Below are 17337 nucleotides of genomic sequence, written 5' to 3'. Positions count from 1 at the left end.
TGAGTGAAACACCTGATTAATGAGAAGACCACTGGTAGGGTAGGGATGAAAATCTATTTGATATATATATATATTTTTTTTCCTTCTATTTTTAGTAACAGAAATAAGATAAATATTTATATACAATGAGAGGTACATTTCAGCAACATTTTTTTTAGATTAATCTCATTAACACCAGTAAAAACATGAAATACTGTAAATCGTCATGACATTAATTATTTTAACCTATTGACAGTGATGGGTGCTAACATCACATTTTCATGTTCACCGCAGGCTCAGTCTTTTTTCTCTCCCATTGTTTCCCTGCTGTTTTCTCTTTACTGGCCCTCACTCAGAGGAAAGCCCAGACTCAAAATGCCAGAGAGTTTCATAAAAAAAGCATAAAGGAGAAAGCTGTCTATTTGAGCACTCTGTTCTCTGGTGAGGCTGCCTCTTCACATCAGGTGACTATTGAGCTGTGTGTGTTGGCTTTCCTCACTGAGCTGCTGTGATGCATGTCCTGCGCTTTTGGCCTCTGATCACTGAGAGACTGAGCATCAATTCATGCACCTGCAGGCTTTGCAGATATCATCGCATACTGAGTAATTAATTCCCTGCACCCCCCACTCCTCCATAATTGGTTAATAATCTCTCTAGCAGAACAGATGTGGGTCTACTGAGGACATACTGTAGTGCTTGGTACTTTTAAACAACCTGTTTGAAAGAGTTAATAAATGGCCGTGCACATCATAGCTCACAAGGCCTCAACAGTATCATACCCAGTAAAAACATATTTTGTGATATTTGGTTTTTCTGTGAAGATATACTGGTAGTTGGAATAAATGTTTTTTATATGCTTTATTGGAAATTGAACCAAGGAAGGGTTGCTGACTTTCACATGGCTCTGTATAAAGAGGTCTGGGCTGCTCTGAAGTCCTGTAAGCTTTTAAATGGATCCCTCAGACTCAGTGGCGGGCCGTGCATTTAAAGCCTAAGCCTTTAGTGTGATTTCATGCCATTAAGAAAAAACAGTTTCACAATGAATAAGACACCATATGCCTTTGGGCATCATACATTATTTCGCAGCTGAATAGAAATACCAATTGACATTTTAAAAACACATCCACGCACGAAAGCCAGAACTTGAAACGACACTTAATGCTCAAGCAAACCTAATTTTAACTGCAGCATGACTGTTTTGTGAAATGAACGTCTCCCGAACAGACATTCAAAAATCATAATTTTTCATATGAATCTGCCAAGGAGGTCTATAATACCTGGAAAAATCTATCTAATAATATTTGTGATTTAAATGTTGCTTGCAATAAATTTCGTTTCGTCAGGGTACATGGTTATACTGCGTTCCATTCAAGTTGGATGTGGGATATTCCTACTTGATATCTCTGACCATAAATGCATTCTATTCCCCGATATTCGGAAGATGACGTTTAAGGAAACAAAACTGCAACGCTCCCATTAGCTTAGCCGGTGTTTGACTCTCATAAGAGATGTCTCCTAGCAACCCAACTGATAAACAATGCTGCAGCGCTAGCATTTGTGCTTCAGGTGTACGATTATCAAAAGAGATTATAATGTTTTATACACCTGTATACAAGCTTTAATATCATGTAATGTGGAAACGAACTCATTTATCGATATTACTTTATAAAGTGAATGTTTATCACTTACTTTGTATATCTCCCTGAGTGTCAACATGTTTGTGTGACATCATGCCCCTGCATTTCGGCAAAATCGGTGTTGAGAATTTCTGTACGAGCCTATAAGTTGTAATTCTGACTTCAAGATGCATTCCATTGCACTTTTCCTAGTAGGAAGTTGGAAAATCCAACTTTCCGAGTTGAATGGAACACAGCACTACTTTTCAAAACTTGATCCGACACTGAATGCTCCAGCAGCCTAATTTACACTTAGAAAACTCCTGATGTTGCTATAACAATGCAAAAAGCACTTACCAATTTACTTGAAGTGAAAATCAGTCCTCCTTTCCTGTTTAATAAATTAAGCAATCATACGGTCATGCAGAACATCTCGTGTTTTTAAATCCATAAGGATCTCTTTCTCAACGGCAATTCCAGCAGTGACAGCCAACTCGTCAGCAAGATCTCGCGCTCTTCGCTTTCAAATTACATCACTTGAAGTGTGATTGCGTCATTCAAGGCCAGCTAGAAGGCCTCAACCGGGACATATCCTAAAGATCACACCCAACAAGAACAATTAAATCAATTTGATTGGCTGATGAATCTGACAATCTGACTTTAGTTGCTTATTCATTTGCACTGTTGAGGGATTCTGTGGAAATTCTGAAGGTCTGAGGGGGTGGAGCTCAGAATCAGGTGCTGCTTCTGCTAATGAGCTCAGCTTTGGGCATGTGATTTGTGAAACAGCCATTTCGCTTGTAAGCATCAAGGAATAAATTCTGACTGGATAAACTTTTTGTTTTTCTCTATTTGTTCGTAGATTAATTAAGAGTGGAAAGTGATTAAAAATACATAGGCATAAAGGTGATTGAGAATGAAAGGATGAAAAATATGTATTTATTTGGCATGTTAGGCCAGCAGAGAAGTCTTTGCTGGCCCTGAGAATTCGCCACTGCTTAGACTGGACAAGAAGGTTCTCTGCTTTTTTATTGTAAACATAAGGAGAAGCCATCAGTCTGGGTATCCACTAATGAACTGAACATTCTCAATCTATGTGCAGTTATTATATTTCATAGCAGTAATATGTTTGTGTGAGATTTCACCATGTTGAATGTTTGTTAGTGGTGCATGTTTTTGAAAGCAACACTATTACTATTGCTCATACTTGAACAAACCCCTTAGCCCTCATTTTTAGACTTTGGCACGTAACTTGTCACCACACCACACCATTTTAGTTTAGTAAAAAAATGTATACGTACATTTGTCTACAGAATTAGTTTAAAGCATGTCCATGTGTTTTATTTATTAAAGAATGTGTGCATGACTTCATACTGTTACACATGTTCTGATTTTGTCATCATCCGTCATTAAAGTGGGGGCCAGGTGGTCATCCTTGTAATTCCTATGAACGCTGCCCTTTGTGCAAATATAGCTTTGAAAACATTCCAAAGATTGAGTAAGTAACATATGTTGAACAGCCCTCCAGTGCCTTTACACGACAGCTAAATTTGCACGTGTAATTTTAATATTTTACGCAAGAGGCTCATAAAAATCATTGTATTTTTACATGTTCCCATAGGAAAGAAAAATTGCAAATGAGATTTCTTTAATATATCAATTGTTTCTTCACTTTTCAGTTTGTTCCTATGCCCTTGTTCCTTCTCCCCATCTCTAATACCATTTAACACTCCTAATACTGCTTGTCTATTCAACAGCTTTTATTAAATTATTTTCATTTCATACTCACGCTCTTTCATTCTGCTCTGTCCTTCACGTGATTCTTAATCAGACGGATAGATCCGAGACTCGGTACCTAGACATGCAGCTTTGTAAAGAAGACATGAAGAGACCATCAGTGAAAAGCGCACAGATGGTGAGAGCTCCTCAAGAACATTCTAGCAACATTAATTCCTGAGACTTTTGAAAATTTTGTCATTGCACAGGGGAATTTTGATTATGAAAAGACGCTGAATGGATTTCTTAAAGGAATGTACCAGGTTCTATTCAAGTTAAGCTCAATCGACAGCATTTGTGACATAATGTTAATTGCCACAGAAAATATTTTCGACTCTCGTTTATTTAAAAAAAGAAAGAAGCAAAATTAGCTTTTTACAATGGAAGTGAATGGAGCCAGTCCATAAACAGTAAAATACACACTGCTTTATAAATATTGCCACAAGACATAAACATTATGCGTGCTACCATGATTTATAATACTAACCAGATGTTAGTGCTATTTTATTTTTTTTATTTTTTTTTTTCCAATTTGGAATGGCCAGTTCCCAATGTGCTTTTAAGAGTTCGTGGTCACGTAGTGATTCGCCTCAGTCCGGGTGGCGGAGGACGAATCCCAGTTGCCTCCGCGTCTGAGATCGTCAACCCGCCCATCTTATCATGTGGCTTGTTGAGCGCGTTGCCACGGAGACATAGCGTGTGTGGAGGCTTCACGCCACCCACCGCGGCATCCACGCTCAACTCACCACGCGCCCCACCGAGAACGAACCACATTATAGCGATCACGGTCACCCCATGTGACTCTACTCTCCCCAGGGTAGAGTCACATGCATTCTAGCATTAGGAGACCTGCTGTAGTCACTCAGCACGCCCCAGATGTTAGTGTTATTAAACTTCTGTTCTACACAATCTAGCTGTAATTAAATCGTTTTTTACTTGTTTACTGCAACAAAGTTGTAATATTGGATATAACTTTACACTTAAAAGGTTGGCAAGCAATTTTATCACACTAAAATCACTTTCACTTCCCCATTCACTTCGATAATACTGTAAGTGCCTTACTATAACTGCAAATGGTTGCTTTTTTTTTTTTTTTTTTTTTTTTATAAATTAGGTACGAGTTGACATAATTTTTTGTGATGATTAACATTATGCCACAAATCCTTTTGATTTAGCTTAGCTTGTATTGAACCCAGAACATTCTTTAATTTGTGAGTATGGTCAAGTCGAAGTCGAAGCAGGTCTGATTTCCCCATTCAAAGGAAAAACAAGACACCTCTGCCAAATGAAACCAAAATCGTGAAAGCTCAGAACAAGGGATCTTAAATCTTAAAGCTCAGCATGGAAACATGTTTCATCAATAAGCAATATAATTTTTTTTTTAGGGTGCTTTCACACTAGCACTTTTGGTGCGCACCCGCATTTGAATGACGTCAAAGTTTGGTTTGTTTGGGTGGTGTAAACGCAGTTTTCACACTAGCACTTTTGGTGCGCACCTGAATTTGAATGACGTCAAAGTTTGGTTCGTTTGGGTGGTGTAAACGCAGTTTTCACACTAGCAATTTTGGTGCGCACCTGAATTTGAATGACGTCAAAGTTTGGTTCGTTTGGGTGGTGTAAACGCAGTTTTCAGAACTCGGGAACACCCGGGAACTGCATCCGAGTCCGCTTGAAAAAGTGGTCTGGGGTACGGTTCATGTGAACTCCAGTACGGTTCGCTGCCGATATGAATGCAGTCGTACCGTCGGAAGTGAACCGCTTGTAATGCTGTATAATTTGCAACTTTGCAGGCTCCCGATTGCAATAATTATGGTTTAATGAATTTCTCATACTTGCTTGTATCCAAATAAATAACCTTCAGAGAGCAGCTCACATTCTTCACATCTCTTGCAACGCATCCGCGGGCTCGCGGCGGACAAACGCTAACATTCCTCACATCATTGCACATTCAATGCATCCACAGGAGTGTCGTTCATGTAAAGTTTTGGTGGTAAATCCAAAGAGGTGAATACTTTCATAACACAGTCAAGCTGATGTCTTCTTGAGTTGTTACCAAGTTACAGTGGTAAACAGCTGCCTCTTGTAATCAAACCACGGTTCGAACCCAAAAAATATGATATATACAGATATATACAGAGACCAGTAAATTAACTCGGATTCGGTCCAAGCAATCGAACCAAGTGTGAAAGCACCCTTACTCTCATATGACGTGTTCAGCATTAATACCAGATGTTTTCTAATAATATCAGTAGGGATATCAGGTTTGTAAATGTACAGAATGTTCCTTTAAAGAAATTACAGATATCCTTTTTCCCTTAAAAGAGTCATACTTTTTTCTCTTATCTCAAAGGATCAAGGAAAATTTAATTTCTTAGCATAAGACCCCTTTAAAAGCAAATTTGTTAGTAGGAAAGGTACCTCTATAACTGATATAACAGGTATCAGTTTTCCTAAAACATTCATTGTCTTCTATATTACCTTGTCTGTCATCCATTCATTTTGCTACTAATATATTATTCTGCACAGTCTGACTTCTCTGCTCTCCATTCTCCTCATTCCACCCCTTCACACCCTCTCTTACAATACACTGCTACTTCCTGTCATCCTCCTCTCATTTACTCCTGTCCATCTGAGCTGTTACAGCAGGTAAAGTCACCTCAAACTTCTACATACGCTATCCTTCGAATCACTGATATTCCTAATGCCAATGCGCCTTTACTTTATCTTTCCCATCTGTTTGATTTGATTAAGGTGAATAGACCCAAGACATTACATGTGCAACTTTTTAAAAAGGAGACAGAGGGAGAAATTCGATTTAATGAATCCCATCTGGTGAGTATTGCCTCATCGCTTAGCTAAACGGAGACATATAATTACAATGTGCGTAAATTTACCAGAAACGTTTTGCCATCTGGCATTCTGGGGGTCAATGTTCTGACTAATTGTAGGTTAGTTTCTGATTATTATTGAATGGTTGGAGTGGAGCTTTAATGACACTTTGAATGAACTTTAATTTGTGGTTACAGTTAAATAGTGGCAGAACGTCTCATTTTAGCTATCAGGAAGAATTGGAGATTCCTCCGTCAAAGGAAGACAGGAACTTTAAAGTCCACAATAAGGTATCAGAGCACCATCTTGATTGTAGTTTTGAGTGATAAAGTATATTTGGACACTAAACCTGCATGTTTCTATGCTAAATAGACAGTAGCTGCATCCGAATTCACATACTGTCAGAGTATGTACTGCATTTGATGCCTCCTTTATATTGCGTTCAGCATAAATTTTGTAGGCGCCTTTGCGTCGTTTCCTAATCTGCATTAGATGCTACCTCAAATCATGTGGCTTGTGGAAGAAAACGTATACTTTTATTAGGAATCAGATTTTCATATTGTGGATGATAAAATGGGTGAAAAAATCCCATTGACTTATTTGAAGGAGGGATTCGAGACATATCTAGGAACCAGAATATCACAGAGACTTGGAAGTGGGCTCTTTTGACTTGAGCCAGAAAACAGCCACTCAGAATACCCTAGCAACTTCATTGCAATGCTCAAAAAACACTCAGAACCCTTTAACATCCACATAGCAATTCTCTAGCAATCACCCATATCACCCTATCCTCGTAGTGGCGAATTTTACATAGGCAAGCACTACTACTCTCATTTTCAAACAATACACAAAATATAAAACTCTAGCATGCTGTATTAATGTTGTTTGTCTCTTAACACTCTTTGTTTTGCATTTCATTAAAAACCATCATATTTCCCATTTGCGTAATATGTCTCTCTCCATCTGTTCTCTGAACAGACCTGTTCCTCTGCTGTTCATCATTCTAACTCCATAATAATTCAGCCCATTCCAGAATACATGGCATCTCTCCATCTTTCCGTTACTTTCTTATCTGCGTCCTCATTAAGGTAATGAAATGGTTTCACCTCCAGCACTCCTCCTTTATGTCTTGAACATTTCTAATGCCTTTCAAAATCATGTCTTACTAACATACCTCCATGAATATTTCATTTCACTCTCCCTGTGTCCATCCTCATCTCCCTGTGTCATCCTCAAGCAAAGCCAAAAACACAACTTCATGGCATAGACAGGCAAGGGGAAGCAAAGGGTGACACAAATAGGGAGTGCTCCTCGAGAAACAATTATACTTTTACTTATATTTTCTGATTATCTTCCAGTCTGACAAAGTTCTCAAATCTCATTTGCACATGCGCATGTTCAAAAAAAGAAACAAGAAAGAACTTACACTACTCTCAGATTCACTTAATCCTCCCATGTTCATATTACTCAAACAAGTTGTGCAACCAAGGGAACTTAAATTAACTGAGTTGATGCAGCTATAAAAAGTGTCTTTTCAGCTTTACTTAATCCATTTGCATTGGGACAACATGAATATTTTTTGTTTGGTTAACTGAAACTGGGCAGAGGATTTCTAGTTCCCAACATGTTTTATATGGAACTCGACAGGGAGAATAAATGTTAAAATTAAGTGTTATTTTATGTACTGTATATTCAAGATGAATATAATGGGGGATACTTATGTTGAAATTTAGAAGAATTTCTGTTATGTTGTAGTTTTGGGGGGTTACCATCATGGTGAAGAGTGGAGCTTGAGCCTAGGTTGAGGACCAACACATTTTGAGGATGCTACATATTGCTTTATCAATTGAGCAATTGCTGTATTAACCATAGCATAGGGATCAAGTTGCACTCATTAGTGCTTCCCACCAGCATGTACTGTATTTAGCATGCTTACATGTCCTGTCACTAGCTTCCATTTTGCCTAAAGGGTTTTATTATGTTTTATTTATTAGAGAGTTATGACATGTTACTTTTTGTTGGGTTTACTTGGTTCAGTTTAGTTCCCTCTACTTGATGTTTAAATTACAAGTAATTTTAATTTAAGAAACAAGTGGAACCACTGTCCATGTTTGAATCAAGTTCAGCTTTTTTTTCTTCTTCTTTTTTTTTTTAGTGTAGGTGAATTATTCCTTTAACTTAATCAAAGATGAACATTTGCTTTAGTGAACTTTCAAATCTACATTTCCAGTCCAACATCAGCGACAGTACAACTTCCTTTAATCTAAGAAAACAAACAGATATTCCTCAATCAAATGGAGACACAGACTCTCCCAAGCAGGTATATGATCATGTCAGTGGAATTAAGTATATACATAACTTATCCACAGTACTATAAGTATGCATGAGTCTTCTGCACGATTGTTGGCATGCTATAGTCAAGAGTGTAGAGTAGTGATTGTTGTGACTGCTTTCTTTGATGGACTGTCTGTCTTCACATGGTCGGTTTTGTAAGATTTTGAGATTGTGCCAATATAGCACACAGTTGGCTCTAAGCATCCATACATTCCATCTGACCAGGGAGAGAGAGGATTCCATATGCGTCTTTTCCATTGCCAGATGTTTGACCTGAAACACTCACTCCACCCACTGAACAGTTCAAAGTGACAGTATCATTACATATCAAAATAGGAATTTGTCTAGTTTTATGGAATGCCATAAAAGTTTTGAAATATTACCAGATTGGCACTCATTTCTGAGATAAAAGACATGCAGTCTGTCTTTAAACTGGATCGATAAGAACGTATCTAATTTGGCAAACCCACTGTTTGACAAAAAGGTGTGTTGTCAGTTCTTAAGTGCAATGTAAGTATCTGTGAATTTTTTCTTCCTTCTGCATGACGTCTCATGCTCTGTCTTAAATCTTTTATCCTTCTGTCTCATTCTCTTTTCTACTCTTTTCATTCTCCTCTGGGCTGATAGCGTACAATAGGAAGAGTGTCTCTGGTAGTGGGCGCTAGAGCTGACACTCTGGTCAACCTCTATGAAAACGATCATAGGCCCAAGATAAGCACCTCAGAGTCTTCGGTAAGCCATAGATCAAATGTTACATTAGTTATATTGCAGTATATACAGTATATTATAATACAGTGTTGTTACAGTGTATACTATATACTGCCTACTATTGTCGTAAAATAGTATTTGAAACGGCATTTAAGAGTCGTATGCTACATTGTTGTCACATGATCTCATCACATTGCAGGTTTAATTAAATGCGGGCACACACTGTACGATTGTGGCTATGATTCTGCCATCTGAGACAAATTTCATGAATCCTAAAGGATTTCTGGTGTCACAGGGCAAAATCGGCAATCATACAATGTTCAGTGTGACATGTTCACAGACGGCCGATTAATAGCCTTTGCGATGATCTTCAGCCTCCGACGAAGTACTGGCAGTGTTTGAAATTTAGCATCGCAGCCATATAGTGTGACTGCTATTAGGACGGCCAGATGAGATATTCTGCTCCTCTCTCGCACCCTTTCACTTGAAAAGAAACCTGCTCCACGTCTGCACCATAGCAACATTTGTGCCCAGTTATCACTCTACTCAAGCTCTTTCAATATTTTTTTCTTTTCATTTTATATAAAACATTTAATGAATAAATAAGCTGAAAATACTTGGAGAAAAGTGTAACACGTCAGCAATATGAAAGCATTATTCTCTGAATTAAATAAATACAGAGCTTAGGCTGTGTAAAATGCTCCTCCATGGTGGGCACATTTCGTCGTTTCGCTTCTATTCCGCAACACTCCCATAACGTGAGTCACGTTCACTGAACGGGACGATTGGAACCACAGTCGGCAACGATGTATATCGTGCAGTCTGACATAATGTCGCACAGTATGCCATGGCGATATCAATGCGTTCATATCGAACAGTCTGAAAAGCAACAATCATAAAGGACTATTATTAATCGTACAGTGTGCACCCGACTTAAGTTATTTTCTTGGAAACTGTTATTTGTTTCTTTTGCTTGTCATGTTAATTTGACTTAATTTACAATAAAGCTATTTTTCTAATTGCATTTTGTGTTTTACTCCACTTTATGTTGTGGTCAGCAACAAGCTGGCTCTAACAAAAACTGCAATACAACTAATTTTAATTGGATTGAAAATGTTATATCTACATTTTAAATCCATTTTTGTGGGAACGTCAGTTGTGGGATATAGTGTTCCACGCAGTGTACTTGTGCACTGCACATTTTTGCAAATGTATTAATTCATGTGGTTATCCATGCATACAGAAAGTTTTTTGTACTGTACATACTGCATACAGCAAAAATTATATAAGTTGTATGATAGTAGCCTGTGTCAGGGGTTTTCATTCATTAATTATAAAAGCAGATTTATATTTTCATGTATAAAGTGCCAGTTTTACTGTGTGAGAAAAATAGTGTAACATGTTAGCCAAATTAAATATTATATTACAAATATTATCTGTAATATTTTACCTTCAAAAATATGTATTTCGTATTTACAATCTTTTTCTGTATTTCTTTTTTGTATGTAAACCTGAAGATAATTTTTTTTTCAATTAAATTCAATATATTTGAATTCAATAAATTCAATATTTGAATAGCGCTTTCACAGTAAATATTGTTTCAAAGCAGCTTTACTGAGAATATGGCCTTTAAACCCCCCAGTGAGCAAGCAAAAGTTTCTTGGAATATTTACAGTATATACGTGTGTGTGTGTATATATATATATATATATATATATATATATATATATATATATATATATATATATATATATATATATATATATACAGTTCGAATATGTATATATTCAAACTGACAAAGTCTACAGTAACTCAGATAACCACTCTGTACAATTGTGGTGTTGCGGGTTGGCACTGTTTTGGTGGCACGAGGGGGACCTACACAATAATAGGCAGGTGGTTTTAATGTTGTGGCTGATCGGTGTATGTATGTATATATATATATATATATATATATATATATATATATATATATATATATATATATATATATATTCTGTATATATATATTATCTCAAACTTATAAACGCCTATTAAAAATATGGTTGTCAATAGAAAAATCATGATTAATCTCATGATTTTCAACCAGTCTTTAGAAAGCAGAATGGAATAGTAATAATTCCAGATTTGTTTATGTCAAACTATTTGTTCCTAAATTTTTGCACTCTTTTTTTTTTTGACCCCCTAGAACCCCCGGGGGTCCCCAGACCCCAGTCTGAAAACCCCTGCCCTATGTCATTGCCTATTTAACATAGCATACAGTATGTATTGATTTCCTATGAGAAATAGTATGCCTGAAACGCATCAATGATTTTTAGTGATCGCTCATAATAAGTCAACATTGTGTGTTTTGATAGAAGATTAATGAATCTGGACCTGTCAGTTGTTTTTATCTCATTTTACAGCGGTATCTTTTTACACCATTTGTTCAGTATGATCCCTCCCACAGTGACCCTGTCAGCATGGATTGTTCTTGGGGTTTGGTCCACACCTTTCTCTACTCCCTAACCATGCTTCAGTTCACACTTGATGATGTTTATCTTTTTTTCATAGCCTTCCCTGAGAAGAGAATTTCCTCAGATTCTGGGGGATGTGTGTCATGCATGTAAGAAGCGGGTGTTTGTAGTGGAGAAGCTCAGTGCAGAGGGACTCCACTTCCACAGAGAATGTTTCCGCTGTGATACCTGCCGAGCTCCACTATGTCTGGGAGGACATTTCTTCGACTCAGAAGAAGGTACTTTAAGAGGCCTGGACTACTTTTTCCACTCTGATTAAAGGGATATCACCCAAAAATGATAATTCTGCCATCATTTACTCACCCTGATATAATTTCAAACATTTATTTTTTTACATATTTTTTTTCATTCTTCAGTGGAATACAAAAGGAGACATTTAGCAGAATGTCTAGAGTGCTATTTTCCAAGCTCTGAAAAACATAATAAAAGTAGTCCATGTGACTTCTTCTGTCATCTAAAGTCATACGATAGCTTTGTGGGAGGAATGTAATGAAAAAAGTAATATACTCACTAAAATCCTCTGAATTTTTGTGCGAAATATCCCTTTAAATTTCAAGCCATACTACTATTTGTCTCTTATACTGACAGCTATAGATAGTAACACTACCTTTATTCTTTATTTGTATCCCGTTTTACTTCTACAAAGCTGGCACTAGTCTTCCTGGGGTCCATTTTATCTTATGTAACAATACACATTGTAAAAAGGATAGTTCCTACTCTAAACTACTGATTGGATGAACCATGTTCAAAGCCATTGTATAATGACAGTAAACGCACAGCAGTGACCACACATTCTATATTCGGCCATGTCCACAGCTACATCCTTTTCCAAAGTATGGGTTGAGTATTGTGTTTTCGGTGGTGGGAAACGCCTTCCTAGTGTGGATGAGAGGTGTGCACGTTGCAAATTTAATGCTTTTTTAAAACACAAATAATAAAAATGCATTTGTGTGGATGTCCAAATTAATACTGTACGTTTTCCAAAGTACAGTATGTACTTGTTTTGTACATTTTGGTGAAGAAAAAACTCCATTTCAATTTGGATTAGAGGTGTCAACATAGCAAAATCAATGTGTTTTCAAACAAAGATTTATCAGTGAGTATGTGGCATTAGGATTATGAGCTATATCACCTGGTGAAATAATTTTTTATTCGGGTAATTATTAAATGTAACTATTTATTAAACAATCGTGTCTTTTATCGTTATGCTGTTGGTGACGAATTCTAAAAGCAATAAGCCATAAATTTCAAATTGCATAGATTGACAAAATTTTAAATAAAGCTACTGTAACCAAAACAATTGTATTTGTTTAACTACGTTCGATATTACTTTTTCTGCCATAGGAAAGTTGTATTGTAAACTCCACTTTGCTCAACGGAAATCCATAGTGAAGAATGGAAGGCCACCAAATCTACATACGGTAAAACATTCCGGCAATCATTTATTTCCTGTATAATATTACATTATAACCCTTTTAGTAACCGTTAGTACCCATATTTTTCCCTAGATATGTGATGACGGAGTTCACAACAGCCCTAGCTGGACTCCAGAGGAACATGAGCACTGTCTCCAGAGCGAGTCTCCAGGTATCCTGTCCTCTCTGCTGAAGAAAAGCCTGCAATGGCCGCTGCACGTGAGCCAGACTGTGTGTGCTGTGCCACAGCATGTGTGTAACTGGCTGCATGGTAAACTGTGGGCTGCCGGGCGCCACCTGAGAGATAACGCAGAGGATTACGCCTTCCTGTACGAGCTGCTCAGTGTGAGTCTGCCTCTGCTCGGAGTTCTCCATGAACTGCTGCTCCAAATGTACGCAGATGCCGAACCGTTCGACCTACAGCCTCTACTGCATTGGCTGGAAGAGCACCTTGGCCACTGGGCATTAGTGTAGGAGAAACTTCAGACCAACGTCACATTATGTCCCTTTAAAAGGGTTAACATGTGTACAGCAGTGCCTTTGGCCTTCAAGGCAAAATGTATTGCTCTGCCCAGCTGTATACGACAGCTTTGAACAGACCTGAAAGATACAGATAGCAATATCTTGAGGAAGAAAGTAGCGGAATTCTTTAACGTTTCTGGAACAAAAAGGTGTGAGCTTGAGATAACGGCGCATTCACTTATTCAGCGAGAATGGAAATCAAACAGCTTTAATTATATCAATTGTACAAGCAAGATGTACAAATTACCAAAGCCTTTCTCAGGTTACAAAGGTGTGTGTTTTATCATGGTTAAAAAGGGAGTGTAAAACAAAAACTGAACTTTAAGCACTTTAATGAGCGAGCTGCCTTCATACAGTATGCACGATTACAAGTGACATTCTACTTTTAATTATTAATGAACATTTTGTTGATACTGCAAGTATATAAAACCTGACTGATCAATCTGAAAACATGTCTCATCTACTCTGTTAACCATTTGTGAACATGGAAGCCACGTTCTTAAATGTTTACACTTTCTATGAAAATCACACAGCTGTAAAAGACTGTTTGTGATCTTACACAATAGCTGAGTCTGGAAGCTGTAAAATGCTGCCTTCAGAGCCTGCATACGGAGGTATAAAGGCATCACGGCACATTTTAATCCCATGCTTGCATCACATCCTGTCTACTCAGATGCCTTCATCTGGTCAGATTTTGAAGGCAGCATAAATGAAATCTTTGCTGTCTCTGATATCACTAAATCCTGTACGTGCAATTTGCTGGTTGGTTGAAAGGATAAACATGGTGTCTGAAGCAATTTAAAGCAGTAATTAGTTTATAAATATCTCATTTTTCTTTTTTTCAACTTCTACCGAGAAATAATGCTGCCTATGAAGTCAATAACTGACTGGGCAGTCAGGTAGTTAGGCAGCTGTCTTAAAAGAACATTCAGGGTTCAATACAAGTTAAGATCAATCGACAGCATTTGTGGCATAATGTTGATTACCACAAAAATGAATTTTGACTTATCCCTTCTTTTCTTTAAAAAAAAAAGAAGCTAATTCTGAGTTGTAATGAGGCACTTACAATGGAAGTGAATAGGACCAATCTGTAAACGTTAAAATACTCACTGTTATAAAAGTATAGCCACAAGACAATGTGTTATAGACTATTTTACAACTTTGTTGCTATGACTACATAACACTGTAAACTCTAAAGTAAACCTTAAAGTAAAACCTTACAGTAAAAATGATGATTTAAACAACTTTACAGCTCAAATAATGCAAAAGTTTTAACAGAAGAATTAATGTAATTGCTTTTGTAAAATTATAAGCTTCACATTTCTTCTTTTAAACCCTCCAAAAATGGGACCTATTCACTTCCATTGTAAGTGCCTCAATGTAACCAAGTTTTTTGCTTTTTTTTAAAGAAGAGGCGGGATGAGTCCAACCAATTTTTTTGTGGTAATGAACATTATGCCACAAATTCTATAGATTGAGCTTTACTTGTATTGAACCCGGAACATTCCTTTAAAGGCCAAATTCTAATTTTTCTGCATGTAGCTACGTGTCGCGCACATTGCGTATTATGCAAATTCTGTCACCAGGACATTGTGCGCGGACTGTCTGTGTGCACCCCAGTTTGTCTAGACACACAGACAGTCTTGATGATGAAATTGGCATCATGCGCACTGAGCGTGAGACATAGTGGCACACGGAAAACCAAAGTATGCTTAGGCCTTTAGCTTTTGGAGGCAGCCTATGTCCTAGTCAAGCGTCATGTGACAAGTTTCAACAGAATCAAAGCCAATCAGAACATGTTTTTTATCATATACTGTAATGTTAAGCAGGAATTTGGAACAATGAGATTTCGCCGCAGTGGGCGGTGATACCCAGCGCAACAGTGGCAAAATAAAAACCAAGTGACCGACAAAATGTCTTGCCATTGTTGCTTGTTGTGGCTGGTTGGGACAAAAATCGAAGAGATTGTTTTATTACTTGTCGCTTTATCGTGTCGTACCTGGTTAGGGCACAGTGACGTCTGTATGGTGTATAATGTAACGAAAATGTAACATACTTTCTACATATTTACATAGTTCTTTTTGGGACCCATAGAAGTTCTAAATGCACACAGATTGGTGCCGTCTATTAAACAATACTCCACACTAATCCGTTTTTCGAAAATTAACCAACACTGAATGACTTGCCTTGGTTTTTAGTGTGGATTTTATGGTTACAGATATTTTCAAACTTAATCTGAGTATAGTTGAGCTAAACCATCTGTCACAGGACAGATCACAGTCTCAGTGACTACACTTTTGACAAAGTGTATTTACTGCTTTTTTCCTTTTCACAGCAGTGCAGTAGTAAATGAACAAATTTACACTGTGAAAACCCAGCCATACTCAAACTTTTGCTTAAATAAAAGAGCTTTTTTGCACTTTAAATATGAATAGTGCAGAACACAGAAACACTTTTTTGCAGTCTTGCATTTGCGTTCCCTTTCATTTGATTCACTGGACCATAACCATGTTTTCTTTTGATGTCATTTGCTACCTATAATGTGCTGCCTGAGGGTCGGGTAATACTGTACTTCTGCAATTTAAAGTTCCTTAGTGCACTTAAAATGCACTGGTTGTTAGTAATACACAGTGCTAGACACATCCGGATGGTTTTATACAAAATCTGTCCTTTTTAATGACACTGGAACGCATCCTGCTCCGAATTACTGAGTCTATTCAGTGGTATGAATGGTAATTTCAGATTAATCTTTAAATGGCATGCATGAAAATAAATGCACAGCATGTCAGCATGCATTTTCCTGCATTAGCAGCTCCTGTTTCAGAACACTTTGTTTACAGGCTTCATTATGATGCTTTTTATTCACTTTTTTGCTCAATACATTTATATTTCTCCTTTCTTATTCACTCTTAGTCCTTTTCAACTTGTCCACTGTGTCTCCACCTGACATGCTCTGAGCCATGCTGATTGGAAGGTGATCATCTGCATGCTTGCACTTGCTGTACCCTTTTGCAAAAAACAGCATGGCACTAACCAGCATAAACCAGCCTGGTCTTAACTGGTCATTTCTGCAGGATAGCCTCTTTCAACTTCTGTGGCCTTGCACTTAAATTCTTAAGTTCTTAATATCAGAATGCTACGTGTGGACTTCCACTCAAGTGTATCACAGCTTTGGAAATGCACGGTGCATGACACTGCTTTTATCTGCATGTCACGACTGACATGTTTCTCTTTTCTTTCTTTGAGCACTGCTAATCATTTGCTCATGCAGTTTCTTCCCTTTCTTCCTTTCTGTTTCAGTGGTGGCTTACATTTCAGAATCTGACATGAAGGCGCCTCTGTGCCTCTATGAATTCAGGGGTCATTACTACCATAGATGACCTTCAATTACCGTAGCACCTTTTATTTGACATGTTTTAAAACTGTTTGAAGAGACTTTTATATTTTCAATCTGAAAAGTTTGTTTTCGCCTAATTTATGTTAAGCCATACTCATACAATAAAATAATATAAACATTAATATTCTTGTCATTATTACAAATGTACACACCTGGATAATCAACGTCCTATGCATCCATGCATGCAATGATTGACCAATCAGTATCAAGCAAACAATTCTCCCACATTGAACTCCTCTATTTAG

General features: G+C 37.4%; 1 protein-coding gene across 3 annotated transcripts in view; it reads left to right on the top strand.

The window, feature by feature from the left end:
- The window catches only part of LOC127440450 (F-actin-monooxygenase mical2b-like), an 87345-nt gene extending 70213 nt beyond the window's left edge, over positions 1 to 17132 (top strand). The window contains exons 19-23 of one of the 3 annotated variants that reach the window (XM_051697041.1): positions 336 to 428; positions 6498 to 6515; positions 11796 to 11976; positions 13103 to 13179; positions 13267 to 17132. In XM_051697041.1, coding sequence (XP_051553001.1) covers positions 336 to 428; positions 6498 to 6515; positions 11796 to 11976; positions 13103 to 13179; positions 13267 to 13647 — 750 coding nt within the window. In that variant the 3' untranslated portion in view covers positions 13648 to 17132. Of the gene's footprint in view, positions 1 to 335; positions 429 to 6130; positions 6204 to 6497; positions 6516 to 11795; positions 11977 to 13102; positions 13180 to 13266 lie in introns of those variants that run through there. The other 2 variants (XM_051697023.1, XM_051697032.1) reach the window with 2 other exon arrangements.
- The last annotated feature ends 205 nt before the right edge of the window (positions 17133 to 17337 follow it).

The sequence above is a fragment of the Myxocyprinus asiaticus genome, chromosome 1 (assembly GCF_019703515.2).
Source record: "Myxocyprinus asiaticus isolate MX2 ecotype Aquarium Trade chromosome 1, UBuf_Myxa_2, whole genome shotgun sequence".
Lineage (NCBI taxonomy): Eukaryota > Metazoa > Chordata > Actinopteri > Cypriniformes > Catostomidae > Myxocyprinus > Myxocyprinus asiaticus.
This window is presented reverse-complemented; position numbering and strand designations above follow the sequence as displayed.